This window comes from Bison bison, unplaced genomic scaffold, assembly GCF_000754665.1.
Source record: "Bison bison bison isolate TAMUID 2011002044 unplaced genomic scaffold, Bison_UMD1.0 scf7180017864041, whole genome shotgun sequence".
In the NCBI taxonomy this organism is placed as follows: domain Eukaryota; kingdom Metazoa; phylum Chordata; class Mammalia; order Artiodactyla; family Bovidae; genus Bison; species Bison bison.
The window spans coordinates 3,573,475-3,586,157 of NW_011494613.1; the positions used below are offsets into that span (position 1 = coordinate 3,573,475).

Consider the following 12,683-nt stretch of genomic DNA (forward strand, 5'->3'; position numbering starts at 1 on the left):
TTCGTTTTCTGAATGTTGAGCTTTAAGCCAACTTTTTCACTCTCCACTTTCACTTTCATCAAGAGGCTTTTGAGTTCCTTTTCACTTTCTGCCATAAGGGTGGTGTCATCTGCATATTTGAGGTTATTAATATTTCTCCCGGCAATCTTGATTCCAGTTTGTGTTTCTTCCAGTCCAGCGTTTCTCATGATGTACTCTGCATATAAGTTAAATAAACAGGGTGACAATATACAGCCTGGACGAACTCCTTTTCCTATTTGGAACCAGTCTGTTGTTCCATGTCCAGTTCTAACTGTTGCTTCCTGACCTGCATACAAATTTCTCAAGAGGCAGATCAGGTGGTCTGGTATTCCCATCTCTTTCAGAATTTTCCACAGTTTATTGTGATCCACACAGTCAAAGGCTTTGGCGTAGTCAATAAAGCAGAAATAGATGTTTTTCTGGAAGTCTCTTGCTTGTTCCATGATCCAGCGGATGTTGGCAATTTGATCTCTGGTTCCTCTGCCTTTTCTAAAACCAGCTTGAACATCTGGAAGTTCACGGTTCACATATTGCTGAAGCCTGGCTTGGAGAATTTTGAGCTTTAGTTTACTAGCGTGTGAGATGAGTGCAATTGTGCGGGAGTTTGAGCATTCTTTGGCATTGCCTTTCTTTGGGATTGAAATGAAAACTGACCTTTTCCAGTCCAGTGGCCACTGCTGAGTTTTCCCAATTTGCTGGCATATTGAGTGCAGCACTTTCACAGCATCATCTTTCAGGATTTGGAATAGCTCAACTGAAATTCCATCACCTCCACTAGCTTTGTTCGTAGTGATGCTTTCTAAGGCCCACTTGACTTCACATTCCAGGATGTCTGGCTCTAGGTGAGTGATCACATTATCGTGATTATCTGGGTCGTGAAGATCTTTTTTGTACAGTTCTTCTGTACCAGTGCTCTAAATATGTTGCTTCCTTGTCTTCTGTCTTACACTGTTCTGACAAGAAGCCTGCAGTGTTACTTTGTGGTAATTCTGTCTGTCTGCCTGTATACTGAGTTGTGTTTGGTTCTTTGCAACCCCCTGGACGGTAGCCCACCAGGCTCCTTTGTTCATGGAATTTTCCAGGCAAGAGCACTGGAGTGGGTTGCCATACCCTCTTCCAGGGAATCTACCTGATTCAGGGATTGAATCAGTGTCTCTTGCATCTCCTGCATTGGCAGGTAGATTCTTTACCACTGAGCCTCCTGGGAATTAGTTGCCATAATTCTTTGTGTCTTTGTAATTAATGTGTCTTTGGCTGCTTCTAAGATTTTTTTGTTTATTACTTTTTTTTCATTTTTATGATAATGTGTTTGTTGTATATTTTTGCTTACAGTTGATAGAACTTTTTGTACTGGGGGCTTAAAAATCTGGCTATTTTTTATACAAATATTTTCTGCTCTCTTCATATTCTGCTTTCTGTGACTCTAATTAAATATATGTTAGTGTGAGTGTTTTGTTAATTTTGTTTTGGTTTTTATTTCTCTCAGTGATTTACTTTGTGTGACTTCTTTTGCTGTGTCTTCACATTAACTGATCTTTTCTTCTGCAATGTTTTCTCTGGTTTTCATGCCACTCAGTGAAAATTTTGTCTCAGGTAGTGGACATTTTATCTAGTCATTCCGTTTGATTCTGTCTTTAGCCTATATTTGCTCCTCATTATATTTACGTCTTTGAAAATTTATAATATTTATATTAGAAGTTTCAAGATTCTTACCTCTTAATTTCAATGTCTCTGTCATTTCTGGGTCTTTTTATGTTTATTTTTCTTCTGGTTATATGTTACCTATTCATGCTTCTTCATATAAGTAGTAACTTTTGATTAGGTGTTGAACATGGTGAATTTTCCATTGTAGAGTACTGGATTTTGTCGTTTTCCTTTAAAAAGATCTGTAGTTTGCTCTGTTAGGCAGTTAAGCTACTTGAAGATCAGCTTGATCTTTTAAAGTATTTAAGATTTTTTTTATGTCCAAAGAAGTTTTTACTCTAGGGCTAATACATGATCCGTCTGAGGTTTGTAATGAATGTACCATATATTCAGAATGTCTAATGGGAGATCTGATGATTCCTAGCATTGTGTGGAGGCAGCCCACTCTAGTATTCTTGCCTGGAGAATCCCATGGACAGAGGAGCCTGGTAGGCTACAGTTCATGGGATCACAAGAGTTGGACACAGCTTAGCGCTATCTTTCCCTGATGACTCAGACAGTAAAGAGTCTGCCTGCAGTGTGGGAGATCTGGGTTAGATCCTTGAGTTGGGGAGATCCTCTGGAGAAGGAAATGGCAACCTACTCCAGTATTCTTGCCTGGAAAATCCCACGGACCGAGGAGCCTGGCAGGCTAGTCCATGGGGTTGCAAAGAGTTGGACACGACTGAGTGAGCACTGTGTGAAGTCTGGGAATTATGACGTCATCTTTTTGGCGATTACTTTTTTTCCCCCTGGCAGTTTTTATTTGTTTGGCCTCGTGGGTTTCACCATTTTCCTGAGCAGATTGATATTCAGCCAAAGACTCAAGGATTCTATTGCAGATTTCTGGAGCTGTTTATCTGTGCAGCTCCCTCCTCCCCATTCTGTGTCCTACAAATTCTACCCTCTCTGTCTTCCTTCTCTAATTTCTGTCTCTGCAACTCAGTGAGGTTCCTGGGTTCTGTGTGATTTCTCTCTCCTTGTGTTGTGGTCTGAAAATTGTGTGAGGCAGAAATGTGGGGTGATTTAGCTCATAATGTTTTTTGTTTCCATTCTCTTAGCCATTATAGTCTTGCATTTCCTGTTGTCCAACCGTAAAAGAATTGTCCTTATATTTTGTCCAGTTTTATAGTTATTTATGACAAGAGGGCAGACGTATAAGCCAGTAACCTCAGTTGCATCTTTCTAAGGAAGCAAAGGAAAGGTAGAAAAGCAGCATTGTAAAGTACAAAGAATGTTCAGATTTTGCTACTGACATTACCAGAAGTCCAGAGGAGAAAGGGGCCTTAAAAAGTCAGGAATGTCCATTTTAAGGTGATAAAACTGAGGTAAAGGGAAACAAGATAACTTGCCTGCTGCTTTCTGGTGTGTGACTTTGCAGTTTGGGCAGAAGCTGGGTCTCTTCATTCCTGTTCACTGTTAGACACTGTGGGGTGCTATTTCTTAGCACTTCAGCTGAGTTGAGGGTATATCATAGCAGTGAGCATTAGTAATGATGAAAATGGCGCTAGGAGTTCTACCCATTAACATTTAAAGTATATTTATATTCCTTCTTGTTCTTGGTTAGGTTAAATTTTACTTTTGATTTTAAATTTCTTGTGCAGCCATTTAAGAGCAGTGGTTTATAATATCTGATTTAATATTACCTAATTGTTATATGAAGCCTGATGATATATCTATAGAGGTCAGTAATTTAAAAAGTCTTACATTGAAATGATAGACAAAATATTTTTACTGTGTCTTTGGTTTTGTCTTCTCATTTACTGCGTTATACTGACTAGCATTTAATTGCACTGAATAATATGCCTCAGTGATCTTTAAAACTGACATTGTTAACTTACATTACCAAATGTAAAATAGGTAGCCAATGGGAATTTGCTGTATGTCTCAGGAAACTCAAACAAGGGCTCTGTATCAACCTAGAGGGGTGGGTGAGATGGGGAGGGAGATGGGAGGGAGGTTCAAAAAGGAGGGGATTGATTGATTGATTGATGTTTGATTGATTCATGTTGAGGTTTGACAGAAAACAACAAAATTCTGTAAAGCAATTATCCTTCAATTAAAAAATAAATAAAATTTAAAAATTGACATTATTTTAATTATTTTCTTTTCCTCCTTCAAGGATATTTCTTTAATGGGAAAAATGTACTGGCAGAAATCACCTCAAATGCAAGCAGAGCAAGGACCACAGATAAGTATTAAGGAAACTCAAATGGTAATGTGTTTAATAAAAGTCCTCTTCACCTATTTTAAAGTAATAGTCTGCTTCTGTTGCTTTAATGTTTTATCTAGAGAGTTAAAAAAAAATCTCCTCTGATTTATTTTAGAGGTGTGTTTAACTATAAACACATCTAATCTAATACCATATGGGGAGTCTTGGCTATTTTGACTCACCATTTTTGCCTATCACAGATATTCTCTGCTAAGGCTCAAAACTCTTCAGAAAGAAAAGATTTTTTAACAGTTCTTCTGCTCTGAACACATTTATATCTATAAAGTAGCTGGAGAAATTATAAGTTTTTAGTTTTTAAGAAAGCATCCCCTTATTCTTTATTTAGGTGGAAGAATTGTGAAGAGCACTGATAAGGGGAGCATTTTGTAGAGAAAGACAGACACGTGGTGATAGAAGTTTGTTTCAGAAGTAGAACGTTCTTTTCATCCATCACCGGCAAAATACTTATGGGACTCAAAGGAATCTGGAACATATTCCCTGTGAATGGGAAATGTCTCCCTGTGTATAGAAACCCATATTTACATGAAATAAACAATGGCACGATGATCAGTCTTTTACAAAGGATTCATAAAATGATATCATTAGATAACAAGCTCCTTTAGTTCCTGAAAATATGATTCTACATACATAAAAATTCAGATCACAGTTATTTTTTGGATGATATATCATGTTTAGAAAATGTACTGAATCTTTTCACAAAAACCATGGATCTTATAACTTTAGAGATACCACAAGAGGTTGACTACTAGAGTTGGAGACCCTTCTGGGTGGAGATCCTGCACTTTTCCCCTTCGTAGTCTCTTCGTGTGTCTCAATACCCAGCATGTGTGGCACTAGAATGTGGATAAATCCATTCTGGAGCCTTACCACATATGCTATGGGCTTAAAACTGACATTTAGGGTGGCTGCCTCTAGGTGACACCATTTACAGGTAGATATCAGACCTGTAAGCTTGTAACAGGTAAATAGTAAACTGAAACTGCAAGATCACTTAGGTTCAGAAAATTAGAAACATTCACTCATAGAATAAACTTGACATAATACCATTCAGTGAATATTCTTATAAAGTAAGAGAAAATATTATTCCATTTTGAAGGAAGCTGTGAAAAAGGCTAGTTTCAGATACCTAGCTTATACACCATCTTGATTGTTAAAAGAAAGGTTTAAACAAAAATATCAATTGTTTTGTAATTCTGTAGGAACCATACCCTCAGCTTTGACATTTATAAGCAATCTCTGGACCTCTCCTGGCCACTGGTTTTTTAAGAGGAAGCTTACCACTTGTTTAGATCTTTTAAGTTTATCTTTTCTTTAGCTTTTATTAAGTTTACCACTTCTTTATCTTTTAAGTTTGATACCTAGCCATGGTTAGAAAAAAAAAAAAAAAGCTCCTCTATGGTACCTTTAATTCCTAACACATTTTTGGGGTTCCTGCTCTGTATCAGAGAACAGAACTCTATCTATTCATTCTACCTATCCCTTAGACTTACTCTCATTATGGCCTTGGGCAGGTTACTTAACTTCATTATGCCCATTTCTTCATCCATACAATGGGGTTGTGGACAGTTCCTACTTAATGGAGTTGAGGTGAAGATGAAAATTGTATGAGATAATGCTGCTATGTGTCGACAGTTACGATGGTTACTTGATGCATATACTATAGGATGATACGTGCTACAATAGAGCGGATCACAGGGCAGTGATCAGATCAGTAATAGTTTTGTGGGTAGGTGAGGCAGAGTCCTGAGACGGTCAGTTGCAGCTGGGGGATGACCATTGCCCCTCAAGCTTTTCTTCTCCGTTTTCTATTTTGGAGGGTGGCACCTTCATGTGTTCAGTCTCCCCAGCCAGATCCTGGGAATGTATGCTGAGAAAGCCAGGAGCAGAAAGAGTGAAAAGCAAGGGAGTGATGAGCAGTTCCAAAAGTTATGGAACATAAAATGAGTGAGTTTGGCAGAGGTAGACAGTATAAGCCCATAAGACATATTACCTTTTGTGTGTCTATCCTGTCGTTTTATGGAAGGACTTTTTTAAACCTTTTCACCAGTGAGGAAGATGAGGTTAAAAAGGGTTAAATAATTTGACCGAGATTACACATCTGTTAATAGATCCAGGATTTGAATTAAGTCCTACATGGATACAAAGCTCTTACTCTTTCTCCAGTACCACTGAGTAGCTTTGTAAAAACATGAGCTCCAGATTAAAGTTATGTTTCACAAAAGTACATTTCTTTGTTTTGCTATCCTTTATTGCATAACAAAGAAACTTAAAGAGTATTTGGTACTATTCACCATCTTTACCCCTTATTTGGACTACAGAGAATGAGATGGTTGGACGGCATCACTGACTCGATGGGCATGAGTTTGAGCAGACTCCAGGAGTTAGTGGTGAACAGGGAGGCCTGGTGTGTTGCAGTCCATGGGGCTGCAGAGTCAGACACGACTGAGTGACTGAACTGAATTGAACTTACTTATTATCAAATGAGTATGTCAGAGAGAAAAGGGATACAATTGCGTTTTCAAGTCATTCTATAAAATTCAGATTCTGTGTAAATCAGACTGGTTTTATCATCTGTTAATTTGAGGCAGTGCTCATAATCCCCAATAATCTTGGTTTAAAATTGGATAATACCCAAAATATGTCTATAGAGGTACTTTCTTTGAGGCTCAGTGAGGTAGATATTAAGTGAGATGTTTTTAAGAAACACAAAACAGGTGTAGGAATGATATTTTGTTTTTTCATTAGGGCTTGGCATGGAGCTGGGGTGTCTGGGTGGTCTTCTTGGGGCTCTGGGTGAACCCTTCTCTGAGAGACTGAAGTCATGCTTCTACAAGAGCATTTGGCTAGCAGGAATCTCATTGTTTAGGATGAAAGAACCTCAGATTGGGGAGAGGTTGGATATTTCAATGGGCTTGATTCTGTCTAAGTGTGGGGAAGAATCAGGGTAAGACTAGAGTCTTATTATTTCCTTAGAGTTGTTGCATCATACGGGTGGGGTAGCAATATGTTTTGAGACAAGGGCCAAGGAAAATAATTTGCCAAGCTTCACATTTTTCTTAAGTCCAGTGTGAGTTTCTCTTCCTCAGTCTTTCAGAGGAAGTTTATTATTTCTGCTTAATTTCAATCATGCATTTTTCATACTCAGTTTGTTGTCAGAGAGAAAACACTGCATAACTTAAAACTTTGGAAGGGCCAATAAAAAAGCAAGTTTGTGCATTTATGTTTCCCAACAGAATGTGCTTGAGAAGCTTCCCGAAACTGTATCAAGTATTTTCCAGATTGAACAAGAGGATGTATTGGAATGGGGAACCTCAGATGCAGAAAGCATATTATTTAAACCTCAGGAAGCTTCAGAAGTTCAGTCAGCAAGTGAATCAAGTAAGCCTTTGGAAGGCGCACAGCCCATAGGTGATTCAAAAATAGCCAAGCGGATATCTCTAAAGGTAAAGCACTACTTACGTTGGAAACAAAGTTGTGAGAGTTGAGAACGTTTAAGTGTGAAGATGTGGCTCAGCATGGGCCAAGGTTTGTGAGAGGGTTCATCCTGAAAAACGGCCTTTCACGTGAAGTTGCTTGTCTGGGAAAAAAGGACTTCTGTTTTTTACAAACTTTTAGTCTCAGACCTAATTGCAGCTCTGGGAAGAAAAGAAAAAGTTTTAAGGAATAAAAGAACCTTGGGGCTTTCAGAAACTGACCAAATGTCGTCTTGTTACCATCTTGACAGAGTCAAGAACTGTAGCCCGGGGATCAGGACTGGGTGAATTTTGTAACCTGTGCTCCATTTAGGTTTCTTCTACTCTCTGTGTCTTTTTCTACTGTGAGAATTTTATTTTATCTATAATTTTATTCTATTTTATTTATGCATGATTTTCATTATTTTACCACATTTGTGTATTGCCTTATTATTATTTGCTTGGTGTGTTTCCTTGAGTTATTTTTTGATTTAAATAAATGAGTTATTTAGGAATTTGAGCTTATTTAAGATTAGATAATTAATAATAAGCCTTGGACTTCCCAGGTGGCGCTCGTGGTGAAGAACCTGCCTGCCAGTGCAGGAGACATAAAAGACGTGGCTTCTATCCCTGGATCAGGAAGACTCCCTGGAGAAGGAGATGGCAACCCACTCCAGTATTCTTGCCTGGAGAATCCCATGGACAGAGGAGCCTGGTGGGCTACAGTCCATGGGGTTTCAAAGAGTCAGACATGACTGAAGTAGCTTAGCACATTTAAGAATAGATATATTATTATTGCTACTGCTACTGCTAAGTCACTTCAGTCATGTCTGACTCTGTGCAACCCCATAGACGGCAGCCCACCAGGCTCCCCCATCCCTGGGATTCTCCAGGCAAGAATACTGGAGTGGGTTGCTATTTCCTTCTCCAATGCATGAAAGTGAAGTCGCTCAGTCGTGTCCGACTCCTAGCGACCACAGGGACTGCAGCCCACCAGGCTCCTCTGCCCATGGGATTTTCCAGGCAAGAGTACTGGAGTGGGGTGCCGTGCCTAGGATTTTTTTAAAAAGCCACTTTTTCATAAACCGCAGCATGTTATCTTGATATTATCTCGTGCAGTCTTCTCTGATTCAGATGGAGGCCCCTTCTTGGATAAACACTCCCTTTAGTCAGTCCCTCTCCTTCTGGGCTCCTCTGTCCCCACCAACGACCATGATCCTGCTACTGTGCATCACCCAAGTCTACTGGCCATTGCCAGTTCTTTAACTTTTGCCCCAAACACCCAACGCTGAAACCTTAGATTTTTCTGTGACCTTACTGTCTTCTTGCCTTTCACAAAATAATCAGTCTCCAAGGCCTAGATTCCTCCTAAACATAATTGCTTATAACCTTTTTCTTCTCTTTTCCAGTTGACCTTCTCTCTGGATTAGTACCATTGCCTTTTGCCTTTTATTCATTTCTCAAGTCCTATTTTCTTAGGGTCATCTGGCATGATATTAGCATCTGGATCTTCCTGCAATAATAAATAATAAGGAAAATCCACAAGTAATAGGTGACCAGAGAAAATCTGCCACTGCTGTCAGGGGGAAGGGACTTAGCTGCTATGATTGGTGTCTGACTTTATCATATATCATGCTGTCTTATGATTGGTGACTGACTTTATCATACATCATGCTGTCTTCCTAAGCTCACACTGGGTGTATGAAGTGAAGCCTGCCAAGGCTGAGTGAGCCCTCTCAATGATAACTACCCTGTGTTAGGCTGATACCTTCTAGGTGTGGAGAACTTAAAAGGCATCTTTAAAAATGATGATGTCTTGCTGAAAAACCATTTGGCTGGTGGTCACAGGTAATGTTTTTTACCTATTCTCCCACCTGAAAATTTGGACTTTGGAAATAAAATGTGGCATGAGGGGCAAATGGTTAATTAGTAAGTGTATCAAAGAATGAAATAGATTTTTTGGACAATGATTTCACCACCATGACCTGTGAAGAATTTAAATCTTGCATTGAAAAATGTTCCATAATGTTCATTCTTTTGATTTGCTGTGGCTGCTATTAAATGTCATGAAAAAATGTGAAAAATTATTTGTTTTTGGTAAAAACACTCATTTCCCAAGGTAACTAGAGTTTACTGAGTGTTTATCATGTTCCGGCCACTTTGCTAAGTGTTTTACACGTTATCTTTTTTCTTCTAACAACCCTATTAGATGACTCTCATTTTAGAGTTGAAAAAACTGAGTCATGGAGAAGAGAAATAGGTTTCCCTTTACAACCATATGGCTAAGTTGCAGAGGTAAGACTTGAGCTGAGGTGGTCTAATTCTGGAGCCTTCGCTCTTTGCCTCTTTGCAGTGCTACCCATTCATAACAACAGTTAACAGGTACCTGGTGAAATACAAGAACACAGACTCAGAGTGGCGAAAATGACTATGGCCAGAGTGTCCCTCGCTGAACTGGGAGGAACGGTTTGATGAGAGAGACTGAGAGCACAGATTCAGAGGGTTCTAACCTGAAACCAGAAGTCTTTCAAAAGGAGGAGAAGAGAATGTCTGATAAGACTTTGATGGTTTATTGTCGTGGGACACATCAGAAAGGCCAGAGAAAAGATAGCTGGAAGTTTTCTGACTCATCCCACCAAATCTTCACCTTGTATTCCTTTTATTTGTGATAACATCTCAAGGTCAGTTAGTCTCCATGAACTTTACCCTGTTGGGACATCTGAGGCCATAAAGTTAGTCTCCAGCATCTCTGGCACAGGAATGAGGAACAGTGTACTCCAGCCAGCCAGGCCGGACTGGGGACACAAGGAAACCTCTTCTACATTGCTCAGAGAAGTAGGCTGGAGCTGTGATAAAGGAACAATGCAGGATTTGCACTGCTCAACTACATGCCAGATGGTCTCATTCAGCCAAAAAAAAAAAAAGGGGGGGGGGAATTTAATCAGTTCTTACTTTACTGACCATTTCTACCCTTAGAAGCTTATTAGTATAGTAAAGATTGAGGACTCTGATCTGAGCCATGCCCAACAAAAAGAAATTAGATAATAGTGACTCTGAAGAAATGACAGAAGAACCTGTGAGCGGATCATTGAACATTTTAGGAAGGAAAAGATCAAAAGTTTGTAAAAATAAAAAAAAAAAATATATATAGATAGATAGATAGCATGTATCTCAAAATTCTAAATAGAAGGAAGTTTCAGGGATGTGGCATACCCCAAATTCTCCCCATTTTTTACAAAACAATTTTGAGTGATCTATTGCATTCAGAGTTTTAAAAATACACAGAAAATGAAAGAAGAAATATCCATAGATAAACATAAAAGTGGCATGTGGCTATAACAATTATATCAGGAGGGCTAAGATCCAAAATGGGTTGAGGCCTGTGAATAATGCAAAGAACAAGAAAGTATTTTTTTTTGGTGTTAGTTTTGGAGCAAAGAGAGAAAAAAGGAAGGATAACCTTGTCATTACGGATGAATAGAGTGATGACAACAGATGACAGAGCAGTCTTAATTTATTTTTGGGAAAAGGTTGAGGTTTTAAATAAACAGAGCTAAGTCAAAGAGAAAGGGAAGCTGATAAAATTGTACTTTGCTTCTCTTAAATCTGACAAGGAGAATGATCCTTAGTTTAGAAAGAAGAAAGAATTAATAAAAGAAACTTGAAGCCCAAGATGGGTAGAAAGATTTCAAGAGTTAACTTGGATATCTGATCCTGTTGGCTCAGAGAGATGGGTTTAAGCCTGCTGTGCCTCTGTCAGCAGCAGCTTTGAGGAGCTGTTGTCGTGGGAGAGGTGCTAGGAACCTGGAAACAGGCAACTGCAAATCTTGAGGTTTTTTTTTTTAATGATAAGAGTTATGGTTTCTGCGGTGTATGCACTGATCTTGGATAAAGATCTGAAATGATTAAATGAATCATTAAAATAATTGTGTTTGAACCCTTATAAAAAGGAGCCAGTATGGGTTCCCTAAAGGCAAGCCATGGAAGAACAACCTTATTATTATTACTATTATTTTTTGAGAATTACTAGACTGAACATAAGAAAAGTGTCATACCTGGGGGTCAACACAAGAGTATCATGGGGAAGAGCCCAGCACATCAGAAAGCTCAATAAATGTTAGTTATTGTTACTCTCCTTTGGATTTCAACAATCCATTTAGCCTCCTGATGACAGTTTTGAAGACAAGACTACAACTTGGTGAACTGCCAGGTGGACTTATGAGTAGTTATGTGAAGGATGCACAGTTAGTCATGGAAGTCCCTAATGAACTGTCATAGCTGCTGCTGCTGCTGCTGCTGCTAAGTCGCTTCAGTTGTGTCCGACTCTGTGCGACCCCATAGAGGGCAGCCCACCAGGCTCCCCCGTCCCTGGGATTCTCCAGGCAAGAACACTGGAGTGGGTTGCCATTTCCTTCTCCAATGCATGAAAGTGAAAAGTGAAAGGGAAGTTGCTCAGTCATATCTGACTCTTAGCGACCCCATGGACTGCAGCCTTCCAGGCTCCTCCGTCCATGGGATTTTCCAGGCAAGAGTACTGGAGTGAGGTGCCATTGCCTTCTCCAGGACTGTCATAGGGTTGTGTCTAATTCAGCATATTTTTTAATAATTTGGGTGAGAATATGGAAGACTTACTGATTAGATTTGCAGATAATGTCCAAAATGTGACTGGTAATATTTGCTTGCTCAGATGCAATTTAATTGGGATAAATGTATGTATGATTCTTTCCTTGACTCCACAAACTAAGTTTGTAGCTATGGGATGGCATGACTTAGAGCAAATATGGAAAAGGTTTCAGGGTTTTAAGTTATGATTCAGTTTTGCGATAGGAAGATACATGCGATCATAATTTGCATTGATTTACAATTACCCTAAAAGAAGATCATCTTTCTCCTAGTGGATCTGATCACGTGCATGTGCTGTGCTAAGTCACTTCAGTCGTGTCTCACTTTCTGCGATACTATGGACTGTAGCCCTCCAGGCTCCTCTGTCTGTAGAATTCTCCAGGGATTCTCTGGAGTGGCTTGCCACGCCCTCCTCCAGGGCACCTTTCCACCCAGAAATTGAACCCATGTCTCTTATGTCTCCTGCATTGGCAGGTGGTTCTTTACCCCTAGTGCCACCTGGAAAGCCCTCAGATTTGATCACATCACACCTCAAATACTGTGTTCAGACCTGGGAGTCCAGCCCCAGGAGAGATACTGACAAATTGGAGACCGTTTGGAAGAAAGTACTCAGGATGACAAAGAAGAGTATTTCAAAAAAATGTCATGTGAGGTAGAGTCGGAGGGACTGG

The 12,683-nt window shown here is 39.5% G+C and overlaps 2 protein-coding genes across 2 annotated transcripts in view; both read left to right on the plus strand.

The window, feature by feature from the left end:
• LOC104985274 (putative uncharacterized protein C14orf25) overlaps positions 1–7,626 on the plus strand; it is a 56,071-nt gene extending 48,445 nt beyond the window's left edge. The window contains exons 4-5 of the mRNA XM_010835352.1: positions 3,827–3,919; positions 7,171–7,626. Coding sequence (XP_010833654.1) covers positions 3,827–3,919; positions 7,171–7,422 — 345 coding nt within the window. The 3' untranslated portion in view covers positions 7,423–7,626. The remainder of the gene's footprint in view (positions 1–3,826; positions 3,920–7,170) is intronic.
• A 2,187-nt stretch (positions 7,627–9,813) lies between these two features.
• LOC104985275 overlaps positions 9,814–12,683 on the plus strand; it is a 72,623-nt gene continuing 69,753 nt past the window's right edge. Inside the window, exon 1 of the mRNA XM_010835353.1 lies at positions 9,814–9,855. Within this exon, the coding sequence (XP_010833655.1) occupies positions 9,814–9,855 (42 nt within the window). The remainder of the gene's footprint in view (positions 9,856–12,683) is intronic.